Source organism: Tetrao urogallus (assembly GCF_951394365.1).
Source record: "Tetrao urogallus genome assembly, chromosome: 1".
Lineage (NCBI taxonomy): Eukaryota > Metazoa > Chordata > Aves > Galliformes > Phasianidae > Tetrao > Tetrao urogallus.
In genome coordinates this window covers 148,394,870-148,409,385 of record NC_136813.1, presented here as the reverse complement: position 1 = coordinate 148,409,385, position 14,516 = coordinate 148,394,870, and the positions used below count along the sequence as shown (strand labels likewise).

Here is a 14,516-nt window from a genome sequence, read left to right as displayed (position 1 = left end):
GTAACAGCCGTCGTATATCAAAAATTATTTTACTCTGTCTGCTCTTCTTTTGACATAATTAGTATTACACTGTCCTGGAATAATAAGCTTCAGAGCTTGCTGTCATGTTCGTGACAGGTGCAAGCCGCATAATCGTGTGTTAGCTTCACTGTTGCAGACAGCTAACAAGCACAAAGCCCTTACTTTTTTAAATTCTAAGCTTCATTGATTTTTATCACAATATTTTTAGAAGCTTTAACTATTCTGAAAACTGTGCAAGTTTCTTTTTTATTTTTTTAATGTTACTGTAATTTGATACTGGTATTTTTAACAGTACAAATAATTTCGGAAAGAGTAAATTTTATGTACAAAATTGTTTCACTTACATGTGTCTTGTTTTTGTCTCACAAGTGGTTTTTTTCAGTTCTACTGAACAAAGAATCCAAGTATGTTAGGGTGTTTACAAATAAAATTGTGTGCCAGTGGTATTTTACATACTTCCCCCCCCCCCCCCCCCCTCCAATCCATGATAGCATGTAGGAATGGAAACACTTGAAGCCAGCTCCTTGTTCTCAGACTTTCAAGGAGGTCAAATAGATAAATAGTTGTATGTAAATCAGCAACCCTCCAGTTTGACCAGAGCAGTTACAGTATCTTTCCTCAAAGAGAGTCAATCTGATATAAATAACAAAAGATGTAGTTCCATGAACAAAGAAAGTCTACCACATATTTTAGAAAAAATATGCCCAAGGAGGCTGTGGCTGCCCCATCCCTGAAGGCATTCAAGGCCAGGCTGGATGTATCTCTGGGCAGCTTGGTCTGGTGATTGGCAACCCTGCACAGAGCAGGGGGTTGAAACCAGGTGATCTTTGTGGTCCTTTTCAACCCAGGCCATTCTATGATTCTATGTATCATAAAATGAACTTCTGAGACCTTAATTGAAGGATGTGTCACAGGCGATAGTGTTCCACCTCCATGTAGATGTATGTCTATTTCAGATAATTTTCTTCACATTCCATGTTAGTAGGATCATGGGCGATTCATTGCCAAAACTAAAATCTAAGATTCTGAATACAAAATGTTCTTGTTCTAGGTGGGTTACCTAGCACTACTTGTGACGGGCTATGGGATACAGCCACCGTTATCTCTGCCTTGGTATTCTCAGTCTATGCAGCATGGATCAACCCCAGTTAATTGTACCATGCCATAATGAAAGTACATGAATGTGTTGAAATGCATGACTATAGCATGCATGACTCCATCTTTATCTTCGCTTCATAAAGCCACATCAGTGAAGTACGATTAGGTCAGAGTGAAAAATCCATCTTCCACTCATTTAGATTTATTGCTTTATGTCAGTCATGAGCTGCATTTTTCTGAAAATGAGTAGGGTAAAATTCTCCAGGCTTTTTCAGCAATGAATATTCAAAGTATTCAAAACCAGAACTAATGCCCCAGGCAGGTGTATTCATATTTTGGAATCAGTGATGGCAATGCTATGTCTCCAAAGAGCATCAGTATTCCCCCAAAATGTCATTTTTTAGCCTCCTCTATTCTTTGCAAATCTGCAAAACACTTTTAAAACTGGAAATGGCATGGCACTGTTCAGCCTTTAAATAAAATCTTTAGCAATTTTGAAAGACTTTTATTAATAAATGAATGTTGGATGCCAGTACTCCTCCAATTGTTTCCTTGGTAAATGATGTCCAAAGGGTGATGCCTGCTAATGTTCCACATGTATCTCAGTAGATAATATATATGAAAAATCCTCACAAATTAAATGACTGCATTTTTGTAAATATCACTCTTTGTTAGTAGTACAGCTAATGACCAAAAAAAAAAAAAAGAAAGCATAAATAAGACATCAGTCTGGCATTCAGATCTGTTCTTAATTATCAATATGGATAGCAGTTCATTTGCTTTCTTCGCAATAACTCTGGTATGGTGAGTGTGTCAAATCTTACTTTTTAACAAAAAGGATAAAATCATGAGGAACACAAGTCAGATATAGCAATCACAGATACCATAGCTGTCTAAGTCAGCCCAGGTCCTTTGTATTGTCGTTAGAAATATTGCTTCATGTGAACTTTGCAATGCTTTCACTTGGTAAAACTAACATCTTTTAAAATTACCTGTTTCTCTAAATAAGCATGTATTTGTTCAGGACTGAAAGTCATACTGATACTAAGGGATGGTAGATTATTATAAGCAAATGCATGCCACACCAAAAAAATTATCATCATCATTACTATTACTGTTTTGTATGTGTGTGTTTCAGGCGTCTCTTGAAAATTCTGGAATTTTGTGTGTGAAGATGGCTTCTCCAGTTTCTGCCATCACAGAAGCAGACGGTCAGACAGAGAGTAGGGCAACAAATGCTTCAAATAAAGAAATTAACATTCAGTGGTATATTCCTCCTCTGGCAAAGCCAACCAATGATACGGAAACTAAGGTATAACTACACCAAAGCAGTTCCTTATGTATTAAAACAAATTAAGTCTCATTTCTAATCAATATTGTGCCATCAATGAACAGCTTTTAAACTGAGTTATACCTATGTCACTTATCAAGCTGGACAGCAGAGAGCTATTAATTTACTCTGACACAAAACTGCTATGCAAGACACAGAACACTCTGACAATCATTTGGTGACAGGCCAAAGGAAAATATTGGAGGTGATGCAGAGCCTCCAGGCCATATTGTATTCATGCCTTTTGCAAGACATTGAAGTCATTAAGGCCTCCACTATGTTAAATTTGGATGAGATCACCCTTCTTTGAAATTAGGCTGAAGGTTAAAGATATTCAAACAGCAGTGTTTGATGGGAGGCTGTCAGAAAAGCCAACATATGCATATGCAGAGAAAATAGGGTTTCTTGGACCACATTCCCCTAAGAAATCAGATTGAAAATGAAAGGCAAGAGGAGCTGCAGGTTTGTGTTGAAGTGAGAGACTGGGAAAGGGAAGCCGTATTGTCTTTAAACAAGGGAGTTGCATGTAGGTACAATTTCTGATACCCACTGTCTCCAAATGTTTTGGCTCAGCAGATCAATGTCAGAATTTTTACTAGATCCTTTTCATATCTGCTAGAAAGCTGATAAAGCTATGTGAAGTTATGCAAAGAATGTCTTATTCAATGTAGTTTTCTAAGTAGTTTCAACTTGGCCTTACAGATCAGTGGAGATCTGGAGACAACCTTTGAAAATAACTTGTTTATGAATGCCATATTCTTGACACTTTCCATATAGCCAATATATTCAGCTACTACTAGGAGCATACATTTAATCGTACAGAAGATTAATTCAGTGAAAGAATAGAACATTCTAGTTCATCATCTTGTGCTCTGATCTTGATACTGCTGTATTAGGCTGGTGAGTTACGTGCAGTTCATGGATTTAATTTTAGTGTGATGACAGCCATGCACAAGGTCATATGGGAAACATAAATAATTGCCCTTTGAAACTCAGTAAAAGCTCTCTGTTCAGCTTACTTGAAACAGGAACTTTTGAACTGAATGTAAGTAGAATTGATTGACTAGGATCAGGACTGGACTGAGATTTTAACGGCAACTCTATAGAGTACACCTCATTTTCAAAGCCACATAAATTATATCCCTTAATAAATTGCTTTAGTATCTATAAAAACTGATTGTAGTACAAATTCAGAGGATCTCAGCCACTACCTTTTTTATGAGTCAGTCATCTAAATCTTTATCAGTACACTGAATTTGATAGTAATTATCAGCCAGTATTGCTGAAATAGCTCAGGTCTACAAACCATACTACATTATAGCTTACCTATTTCATCTCTTTTACAGATTTTGCTGCTTTATGCTTATAATACAGAGCCTGTCAAGATCAGCAATGTCAAGTTTTTCAGTTCAATGTCTGTGTTTTCAGGTCAGTTGTGGATTCCATTAGCGAGGTAAGTAATCACTGACTTTGTCCTGATATTTCATGCCATATTAAATATCAGACAATGATTAGGACTAGAAAAGATAAAATACAAAACATCAAAGAGCTGTAAGTCTTCTAAAAGCATCCATTCTGGCTTTTTGGAGACTCTCTCCATAAAAATTGTAAGGTGTGTGCGGAATTAAACCTGTCCAAGCATGTGTCTTCAGAGTATTGCAGTCTTTTAGATTGGTTTCTTAAGGAACTGAGTAGTATATGTTAATTATATTACACTGGCATAGCAACTGAAGAAAATGCTAGTAAATTTAAGAACCAGTCCAAGCAGTTATTGCCAGTCTCTCATAGGATCAGCTACTCACTTCTTCCCATACAGTTCTCAGTCTGCAAGGGTTTATCTCAGCTGTAGCCCCAGACACAGCCCTTTATTTAATATTCAGTGGCATTTTTCTTGACTTCCTTCTTGTCACTCATTTACCCCAGAATTTTTGGAACTGTTCAACAGATGGAGTGGAAGGACGAATCGGACAAGAACTAACAGCTGCCTCTGGCACCCAGCCAGCCCTTTGTCAACCCACTTTGTGCTGGCTGAATGAGGGTTTTTTTTTTGTTTGTTTTGTTTTTCATTAGAGAGACTTTCCTAAAATGCTGCTTCCTACTGTTTTAATGCAAAAAAGATAATACATTCCATATTTCCACTCACTTTAATAGAAATTTTATTGTAAAACTATGAGATCAATCTTGAAATGAAAGAAAATCTACGACCTAATCAGTACATAATTCAAGCTAGGCCAGTTTAATTGCAATCCATTGATTTATTAAAACAATTTTTAAAAATCTTGTATTTCAGAATTATTTCTTTGAGAGAGAAATTATCTAATCTGAAACATCAAGTAGAAATGCTGATGCAAAGTTTGGGAAACTCTTCAGCTGCAGAACCTACAGGTTTTCTTGAACAAAATGAAACGCTGAAAACAAGTCCTTCAGAAAAAACTGAAATGAATATTGCAAGAGTGCATCTTGATGAAAAAACAGAAGTATGTAAGAAGAATTCTGCTCTTAAATATGTCTGACAGTTTTATTTAAAATGTCTATTTTGGGAAAATAAATGACAGGTAACTTGGAAGGCAGACATAGAAGATTAAATTTGCCTCTCTCTTTTCAAGGAATGTTGAAATATTTTCACTTTTCATTTACTGTTTTACTTTTTCTCCTCCTCACATATTGCTTGGTGCTTTATAGAAATACCAGGCATGTTCAGCCTTCCCCTTGGAAATACAAGGTACATCTTCAGGGAGAGAAATTGGAAAATCGATGCCTAATTTAGAGCAATCTACATTTGAAAATGCTTGGCACGGTGTTAAATTAGCATGGAGATCAACCCAAAAGTGGATTTTAAAAATCAGTTATGCATCTTCAATGCAAAGTGGGGAGTGATGGTTTCTGAAATAGGAACCTTGTAACAACACTATTGAGAGTGAAGTAAAATTGGCAGTGAATTTATTTCCATTTTCTCTATGCCACCTTCCTCTTTTTTTATTATTAAAAAGGTTGAATATGGTCTGCAACCAAATAACTCCCCCAGCATACATACACAAAAGAGGTAATTTCAGAATTTTCCATGTGGTCTCTTTGAGATAATGTCAATGGAATAGAATGTTGCCACAGCATAACTGCTGCTTGATAAATGCCAAGGCAAAATAGACGTTTATTTTCAAAGTGAGAGACATTTATCATGTGACAGGATTCTCTTTATATCTATTATATGAAATGATTAATGATGTAGAGGCTGTCATTTGGTCTGATGGATGCTATGAAACAGTGACAATTGTGCACTGCGCCATTATTACGAAGCTGTATTTTTTACCAGCTTGGAAAACAAATGATGTTTTGGCCAATCACAGCATGTAGTGTTTTCGGGAGAGTAGACAGAGCTGTCCTTTAGTGGGGATTTCTGATTACCTGAAGGTTTTTGCTCAAACTTTCATTAATATATGTCAGTAATTGGAAAAGCAACATTTTGAATACTAATAAGATTGACATGCCACGTATTAGACATGTAGAAACAACATCTTGTCAGAGAGTTTATAACATCTTCTGTAAACAAGTAGCAAAAGTATGTGTGTGTTGGTTTTTATATCTGAGCCAGAAGCAATTTTAGCTGAGTAAAAACAGTGAGGTTTGGGCTCTTATCTTTGAACAACAAACACAATTTTTTGAAATTTAATTTTTTAATGAAACGATACAAATTTTTTTTCCGTGAATTCAACTAGGAAAAGAAAAATCTTGATCGTTCTGGAAAATGTTGTAAATCCAACTTGTTAGCTTAGCAGAAGAGACTGATAGCAGGTCCATTTTCTCTTGTGTATTCCTCTAGGAAATGGCTATAAGGTGCTTATCTGAAGTCAAAGCTCTGCTCTCTGCTGTTCCAGTCATGACCTTGCCATTAACTGAGGTATGCTATTCCCATTAATAGTAAAAATGTGTTTTCTAAAGTAAAAACAATTATTTAGCTCGGCTGAAGCATGGATTTTACCATGGTTAAGTATCTTTCAGTTCTTTTCTCATCCATTGCTGGGCTTTCTGTTCTTTTTCTATCTTTACAAATAAAATACAAATGTGCATGATTGCCAGCTGTGAATACTGTTACCGTTAGAGCCACCTTTTTATAGATACAAAAATGCATTCAAAATTAATCTCACTCACAGGGAATTTATCTAGTTTATCCACCATTCTCTGGTCATCGTTTACATGGCCTCCATTGAATTTCCATGATGCAATTGCCAAACACAATTTACTTCCATCCCTGTCTTTTTTCAGTTATTTGGGTTTTCCATCTATTTTCTCTAGCTTCTTCTGCCTTTTCAATGATATGTCCACAGAGACAGCATACCATTTTCTTGTCCATGCTGTTGTATTCAAATTTTTATTTTAGTTGAGTATCCCAGAGTAGTCCATGGGAACAGGAGATGACGGGACCGGGCCCATAGCAAGCAACAATTCTGCTCAGTGTTCTCAGCCATTCCAGAGGATCAGTAGAGGAGAAGAGCTGCTAAGGCTCAAGAAGCTCCAAGGGAGATTTTTGAATCCATAACCTATGATACCACCTGAGTAATCCTCAAATATCTTGCCTATAATTGCTCAAAATAGAGTGATTAATAGATAAGGTTTCAATTATACTCCTTTGTAGTCAGGTAGCTCTTTTTTACCAAAAGGAAATACCTAGTTTTATCTAGAGTTTGGCTAGTGGCCTTCTCTTACTGAAGAGAAAATCAGTAATGCTGCTCTGTGCATCCCGCAGGCTGGTCTTGCAAGTTTTCTATTCCCCTATTGTATATATTGCACAATTCTTGCTATTTTATCTATCCTGGAGATCTCTCCCACCTGACTCCCAGACCTTCATATCACTGTTCACCTAAGTCAGAGCATACATGCACATTCATTGTGCAAAGCTGTACTTTCAACAGTCCCACTGAAACACCTTCCACTGTACGGATTTGACAAAAACCTAGGCAAAGGTGCAGCTGAGCACACCTAGAACCCCATGGACCTCCCAGACTTGTAAATTCTCATGAATCCTTCACGTAGCTTCTTTTTGTGGGTCTATAATGAAAATGAGAGAGCAAGATTTAGCAGTGTCCTTCCAGTAAGGGCATGGTGTTATGTGCTCTGTTTTATTCTGTCTATTACGTATGGGGGATTTGATTGAGCCAGTGAAGCCTTATCATTAAAGACTTGGAGTATCTTCATTCTTCTCTGGAGCCAGATGAAGTAGTAGATTCTTTAGCAATTTGTTATGTATAGAATATTTCTATGTACTTTCTCCAAACTTTCAAATAAGTTGTATGTGTGCACTGCCCAGTCTTCTTTGCAAAGTGTGGAAATCTCAGCATAGAGTTATGTATGCTATAGGGTAGTACATTCCCTTTGTTTTCAAAAACACAGGAAAAAGCAGAAAATACATTGCTTATATGCAGTTTTACATCGATTTTTCATCTCTGTTCACTTTTTTTGTTGCTGGTCTTTTGTGAATTAATTGGGCAAAGTCGGTTCTAATTTGTGGTATTTGTTTTCCCATTCTCTCAGCTGTCACACTTCAACTTCTCTCATGTTTCCAGTTTCTCTTCTTTGATTCTCTTTTTTCTCTTCATGTGTCTTCTGGTGCTTTTGCTTTAGCACTGAGTTACATTTCTAAGGGGAAAGTATGCTTTTTCATTGAATTATTCATTTAAAATTATTTTACTGTTCATTTTCTAAGGGTAAAAATTGATTCACTAGCTTGTTTTTAAAGTTAGTTAATGAATAGCTATGTCCTTGAGGGAGATAATAAAGTATTATGCTTGGGAGTTCCAATTTTAACTGTTAAAAGCAAATTTCTCAATAAAATAATTGCATTAAAAATTAACCTCTCTGGAAAGCCTCTTCTAATGCTTCCCTTCCTACAGTTAGTTTTTCTTAATATCATAATAATAATTTTTGTTGTAAAATCAGCTAAATAGCTCTTTTCCATGTCTGGTGGGCACACAAAACAACTTATCAGTGCCCACTGTTTCACTGGTTACAGCTAACTCAGTTCTTCCAATTTCTCATCCTGGGAATAACCTTCCAAATAGCTGATCATTCTTTCTGTTCTTTCCTAATATTTTCATTTTACCTACAGATGACAGAATTTTCCTCCTCTTAACCCTAAGCTTCTAGTTTCAAGTTAGAAATGTCATTAATCACAAACTTATATTGAGGCAATAAGCATTTCTAACTATTCCTTTGGTTGTAGATCTTTAATATGAGATATTTGAATATTGTATGTATGTACTTTCTCGTAGCTATACACTTAATAAAGTGACTTCATGGATATTTATTTTCCTGTTTTTCAGATTCCATTTGACATTACTTTGCAATCAATAGCAAGTTTGGAAGATATGTTTGATCTTGCAAATGGTTGTACAATAACTGAAGAAAGTCTTTTCAGCTGGATCATTTCTCTTTTCCAATAAATTCTGTTTTTGCAATAACTCAATCAATTGCTGGTTGTTAAACATTTTGACTTCAGTTCTGGCCTTAACAACTTCATTTGGCTTCTAATGTGTTTTATCATTTTCATTTTTAGGTCATTTTCAACTATTTGAAAATTAAGTTTTAAAAATTAAAATATGTTTTTAGGAACTAAATGTACTAAAGGTACTTTCTGAAAAAGGAGATTAAGAATCTGTGAGTTTGCTTGTTGGGGATTTTCTATCTTTTCAAAAATTTCATATTGATTAGAAAAGGTAGATAGGCTTGTAGTGTTCTAGCATCTCTTAAGAGATACTGCTTTATCCTAGAGTTTTATTCATAGAATCATAGAATGGCTTGAGTTGCAAGAGACCCCCAAGGATCATCAAGTTCCAACCCTTCTGCCACAGGTAGGATTGGCAACCGCTAGATCAAGTACAAGATCAGATTGCCCAGAGCCCCATCCAAGTTGGCTTTGATCACCTCCAGGAACAGGGCATTATGAGTAATTTTAAAATTGGTTTTGTAATTACGAAAAGGGCCTTTTGGTTTTGAGACTGAGATTTGCCCAGAGAATGGTTGTCAATGGCATAACGTCTGAATGAAGACAAGGATTTGAGCACAGCCCTGCTGAAAAGGACTTGAGGGTACTGGTGGATGGCAGCTGGACATGAGGCAGCAATGTGCCAGAAAGGCACCCATACCCTGAGCTGCATCAAAAGCGGTGTGGCCAGCAGGGTGCAGGAGGTGATCCTGCCCCTCTGCTCTGTGCTGGTGAGATGTCACCTGGAGTACTGCATCCAGATGTGGAGTCCTCAGTGCAGGAGAGACACGGACCTGTTGGAGTATGTTCGGAGGAGGGCCACAGAAATAATGCAAGGGGTGGAACACCTCTGTGTAAGGACAGACTGAGAGAGCTGGGGCTGTTCAGCCTGGAGAAGAGAAGGCTCTAAGGAGACCTGAGAGGGCCTTTCAGAATCTAAAAGGGGTTTACAAGAAGGAAGAGGAGAGACTCTTTAGCTGTCTGTTGTGATAGGACAAGGGGAAATAGTTTCAAACTAAAAGAGGGGAGATTAGATTGGACATAAGGAAGATTTTTTTACCATGAAGGGGGGGAAGCACCTCTCTGTCCAGAGAGGTGGTGGATGCCCCATCCCTGGAGACATACAAGGTCTGGCTGTAGGGGCCCTGAGCACCCTGATCAGCTGTATGTGTCCCTGCTCATTGCTGGGGAGTTGGACCAGATAGACTTTAAGGGTTCCTTCCAACTCAAAGATTCTATCATTCTAATTTCTGATTCTGTGATTTATTTATTTATTTATTTATTTATTTTTGCCTAAAATCATCACTGTGTTTATTCTTTTACAGTTCCATGTGGAAGCTAGTATTTGAGACTGCTCTAACTTCTGCCAAAGAAAAACACATTGCAGATTGTTGAGGGTTAAAATGATTATTCAGATTTCTCCATAACTTCCTTGGTCTGAAAAAAGCCAGTTTAAAAAATAAGTATGATGGTACTATAAGCAACATTTTTAGACATCATTCTAAAATGCCAACAAATCCTCTACTTATGTTGTCACTATGGCAAATATAATTTTAAAGTTCTGAAGAAACCCTACTGAGTCCTATCAATAACCACCTGAGGATATAATATATATTTGTCCCAGATGGGGAATTTGGTACAGAACAGTTGAACAAGGCTGAACAAGAAAATGCTGTAAGGGAGGGGAGAAGAAGAGGGGGAGAGTATATTCAACACAGTGTGCATCTAAAATGTGTTCAGTAACAGGAAAAAACAGAGAAACAGTTATGTTTTCCACAGTTTGTTCTTATTCCTATAAAAGAGAAATGTCTGAATATATTTGTGCTGTGTGTGGCTTTTAAAAATCTGTGCTATTTAAATTTGTCTCTCCTTTTCTGAAATGTTGGATAGCAGAAAAATTAGAAGGATTGAGATAACATGATAAAAAGAAAGTGAAAAATAGGATAATGGAAAGGGAAGGTATTTCTGTGTGACAATTTTAAAACTGAGTTTGAATGGTTATTTAACTCAGCTGCCTAACAGCCAATTTGGAGGAGATTTTCCTCAGCAATAGCCTTTCAGTTAAAAGAATTTCTAGTTCTGGAGTTCTTAAAAAAGCAGGAAAGATAAAGAAATTGACGTTACTCATTCTTCTGTTGCAAGAAACAAGTACAAATTTGCGGCTCTTTCAGAAAGCCCCTTTTGCTCAGTGAAAAGCACACCACCTTTCTTTTCTTTCTTTCTTTTTTTTTTTTGGAGTCACCTTGAGGATTATCATAGGAGTTTTGTGCAGGTTAATGAGTATTTGTAAAACATTGCAGGAGCGTCAGGTGAAAATGGAAGTACTGTTCTAGTGTAGACAGGGTGTTTCTTCAGTGCACCTTGTTCTAATTCCTGGGTTCATACTGAAAAGAGAAATATTAAATGAAATGCTTTACATATGCATTTAAAATATGTCACACTTTAAGTTATTTTTCTGGAAACAACAAATGTTATCTTACCATCTCCTCCAACCCTGCACAGTAAAATAATGATGAAAAGTTGACCTCACTGTATCCATAGCAGCAGCTTTTATTCTCAGAAGCACAGGATTAAGTATTCAATGCAGGTTTCAAAAGGAAATATTTAACTTTTTTCTTCAAGCATAGAATTAAACTTTTTTTTTTAAATCTGCTTGTAAGGAAGAAAGCTTGCATTTAAACTTTTCCAGTAATTACACAGAAAAAAAAAAGTATAAAGCTAATAGCAAAGTAAAATGCTTCTTGTTTTATCTATTACGGTAGGTGGGTTTGTCCTTAGCATTGAATACAGGTAGAAGTTTTTGATGCATTAGAATGGAATAAATTTGTGTCAGTGTTGTACTCAGTTAAATTACTATGGAATACTTCTCTGCTCCAACGTCTCCAAAAGCATTAAAGGAGAAGAGGGAAGGCACTTGGTAGTTTTCACAGCCAGGAGGGTCAGGAGGGCCCTCTGCTGCCCGAGGCCTGCTCGCCCCATTTTGCCCCACACACCCCTGCAGAAGGGCTGCTTACAGCTTTTGGCAGCTTTGAAGAGATCTCCTGCCTGTAAATTCTTTTCATTGTAGCTGAAAGATGTCTCCATTCCACATCTGTAAAAGGAATTGATAGCATTTCTGGATCTGATAAGCTGTGGGACAGGGCAAAGGAAGAGAGAGTACAGTGGGAATAAGTTGAAAGGACTGCAAAATGCATGGCGTTTTATCTGCCGTGCATCCCCTGGGTGATGCACAGGATGGATCCTACAGGGAACCAAAGAAAAGTAAAAGCAGCATTTTTCATTCCTTTGGTATTCTCTGTTCTGTGAGCTGAATGCAGTAAGCAACCAGCAAGCAAAAACAGAATCACAGAATCACAGAATGGCCAGGGCTCAAAGGGACCTCAAGGATCATGAATCTCCAACCCCCAAATCACACGCAGGGCCACCGACCTCCACATTGAATACTAGACCAGGCTGCCCAAGGCCCCATCCAACCTGGCCTTGAACACCTCCAGGGTCAGGGGAACCTGACCAGCTTCTGGTTGTGTAGTGAATAACTGCATGTCCCAGACTGAGATGAGGCTCAGATTGAAACTGAACAGTGAGCTTCACACTGACAACTCTGAAAGTTTTTTTTAAAGACTATTTCACTCTTTCAAATTCTGTTTTGATATATTTTTCAATAATATTGCCACCCGCCTATTCATGGCACTCGTAGGATCTGTCTCACGTCTACAGATATCCAGCAACTTGGAATTATTTCTCATTAAATTAATTTTACGATGTGGAAATTAGTAATTTCACACAGATTTATTCAATTGTGTGTGACTGGTTTTTAATTTCCACTACAGCTCCGGCTCACTTTCATGTTTTGTTTGGCATCAGTATTTACCCAGTTTTTGGAAGACATCAATCTAACAGAATAATCCTGGTAATGAGCCGCTCTATGCCTCAGTTTCTTTATTGGAAGATAGCAGTAATCCCTTCATCGCTGTGTATTATGAAGCTTTCTGCATCGACATCTGGAAAATATTTTCAGATCCTTGAATTAAAGAGGCGGTGAATTGAAGTTATTATGAAATTGATTTGCAGTGTAAAAGGGACAGTCATTTGTTTCCAAAACCGCTTTCAGTCAAATCCAAGAGTAAAGATTTTAAACATGAATAATGATGGAACTCGAATTAATTGTTGGAATTGCAGGCTAATATGCTGAACTAATTAAGCCAGCAAAGAGTTCCATTTATGTTTGCCAAAGATCCTCTTTGTGTTACAGATACTGAGTATATCATCAAATGAGAGAAATGAAAATATGAAGCATAGGTTTATCTTTAAAACAGAGCAGGTGAAAGGGTCCAGAAGCAAGTGCAGAAGTGAAATATTTACCAGGGCAATTTAATTTTCCACTTTGAAACAGCAGAGATAATTAGAATTATTCTCATTTGTCTACACGTCAGCATGATTTAGGATTCTACTTAATGTGAAAAAAAAAAAGCATGCATTGAAGTGAATTAGAGCAAAAATCTCCCTGTCACAAAGTGGAAAAACAGAATATGCCATAGAAGGAATCATGGCAAGACAAGGGATCAAGTTCTGAGGGATCAAATTCTGAGGTCTGTCTGGGTTGTCCTCAGCACAAACGGGGGGAAAGTGGAAGTCAGGGCACTTTTGGAGCTGGTGGAGCTCCTGGCCACACATCCACGGCCAATGAAGATGTTTCCCAGAATCATAGAATGGCCTGGGTTGAAAAGGACCACAATGAACATCCAGTTTCAACCCCCCTGCTATGTGCAGGGTCGCCAACCACCAGACCAGGCTGCCCAGAGCCACATCCAGCCTGGCCTTGAATGCTCCAGGGATGGAGCATTCACAACCTCCTTGGGAAACCAGTTCCAGTGCGTCAGCACCCCCTGTGAAGGACAGCACGCTCCATCCATTAACACAGGCTGCCCCAGCCTTCCCCAGCACCTCCCAACGAGGGGCCGTGCACCCCTTCCCCCAGCCCGCAGCCCGCCCATCGCCGGAACACCGCCAGCCCCGCCCCGTCCCGCCGCGCGCGCACCCCGTGCCCGGCTGCTCCTTGCCCCTTCCGGGCCACCGTAGTGTCGGCGGGAGGCGGGGGCGCGCGGGGGCTGTTGGGACGGATTGTGAAGTTGGACGCGGCGCGGAAAGTCAGCCCGCCCGGCGGGGCGGCGCTGATTGGTCGGCAGTAAGCGCCGGACCCCGGAGAGAACCGCGAGCAGCGGCTCCTGAGCCAATCGGCGCGGCCGGCTCGTGGTGCCGGGCCCGGGCCCTGAGGAGGCTCCGCCGGGCGGGGAGGGGCAGGTGGGCGGCGGGTCCCGAGCGGGTCCTGAGGGGCGCCGGGGGAGGGGCGGGGCTGCGGGCCTGGGGGTTCACGGTCAGTTTATTTCTGACTGAGGGAAGAACGGAGAGCTGAAGCCGTGGGGGAGCGTCCCGCGAGAGCTCCCGGCTGGAGGCCTCTCGGGGTGTGTGCTGCTGGTGCTCGAAGTTACCCGCGTGGCGGAGAAACGGGAGTAAACTTCGCAAGGCTGGGACTGGCGGGCCGGGCCTCGGCTCACAGCGCGTTGGCTCACAGCGGCAGCCCCGCTCAGCAGC

The 14,516-nt window shown here is 39.2% G+C and overlaps 1 protein-coding gene across 1 annotated transcript in view; it reads left to right on the top strand.

The window, feature by feature from the left end:
• Positions 1-8,883, top strand: part of CFAP54 (cilia and flagella associated protein 54) — a gene marked incomplete at both ends in the record, with an annotated part of 104,621 nt that extends 95,738 nt beyond the window's left edge. The window contains 5 exons of the mRNA XM_079532996.1: positions 2,258-2,431; positions 3,796-3,902; positions 4,740-4,926; positions 6,267-6,344; positions 8,764-8,883. Coding sequence (XP_079389122.1) covers positions 2,258-2,431; positions 3,796-3,902; positions 4,740-4,926; positions 6,267-6,344; positions 8,764-8,883 — 666 coding nt within the window. The remainder of the gene's footprint in view (positions 1-2,257; positions 2,432-3,795; positions 3,903-4,739; positions 4,927-6,266; positions 6,345-8,763) is intronic.
• Between the last annotated feature and the right edge of the window lie 5,633 nt (positions 8,884-14,516).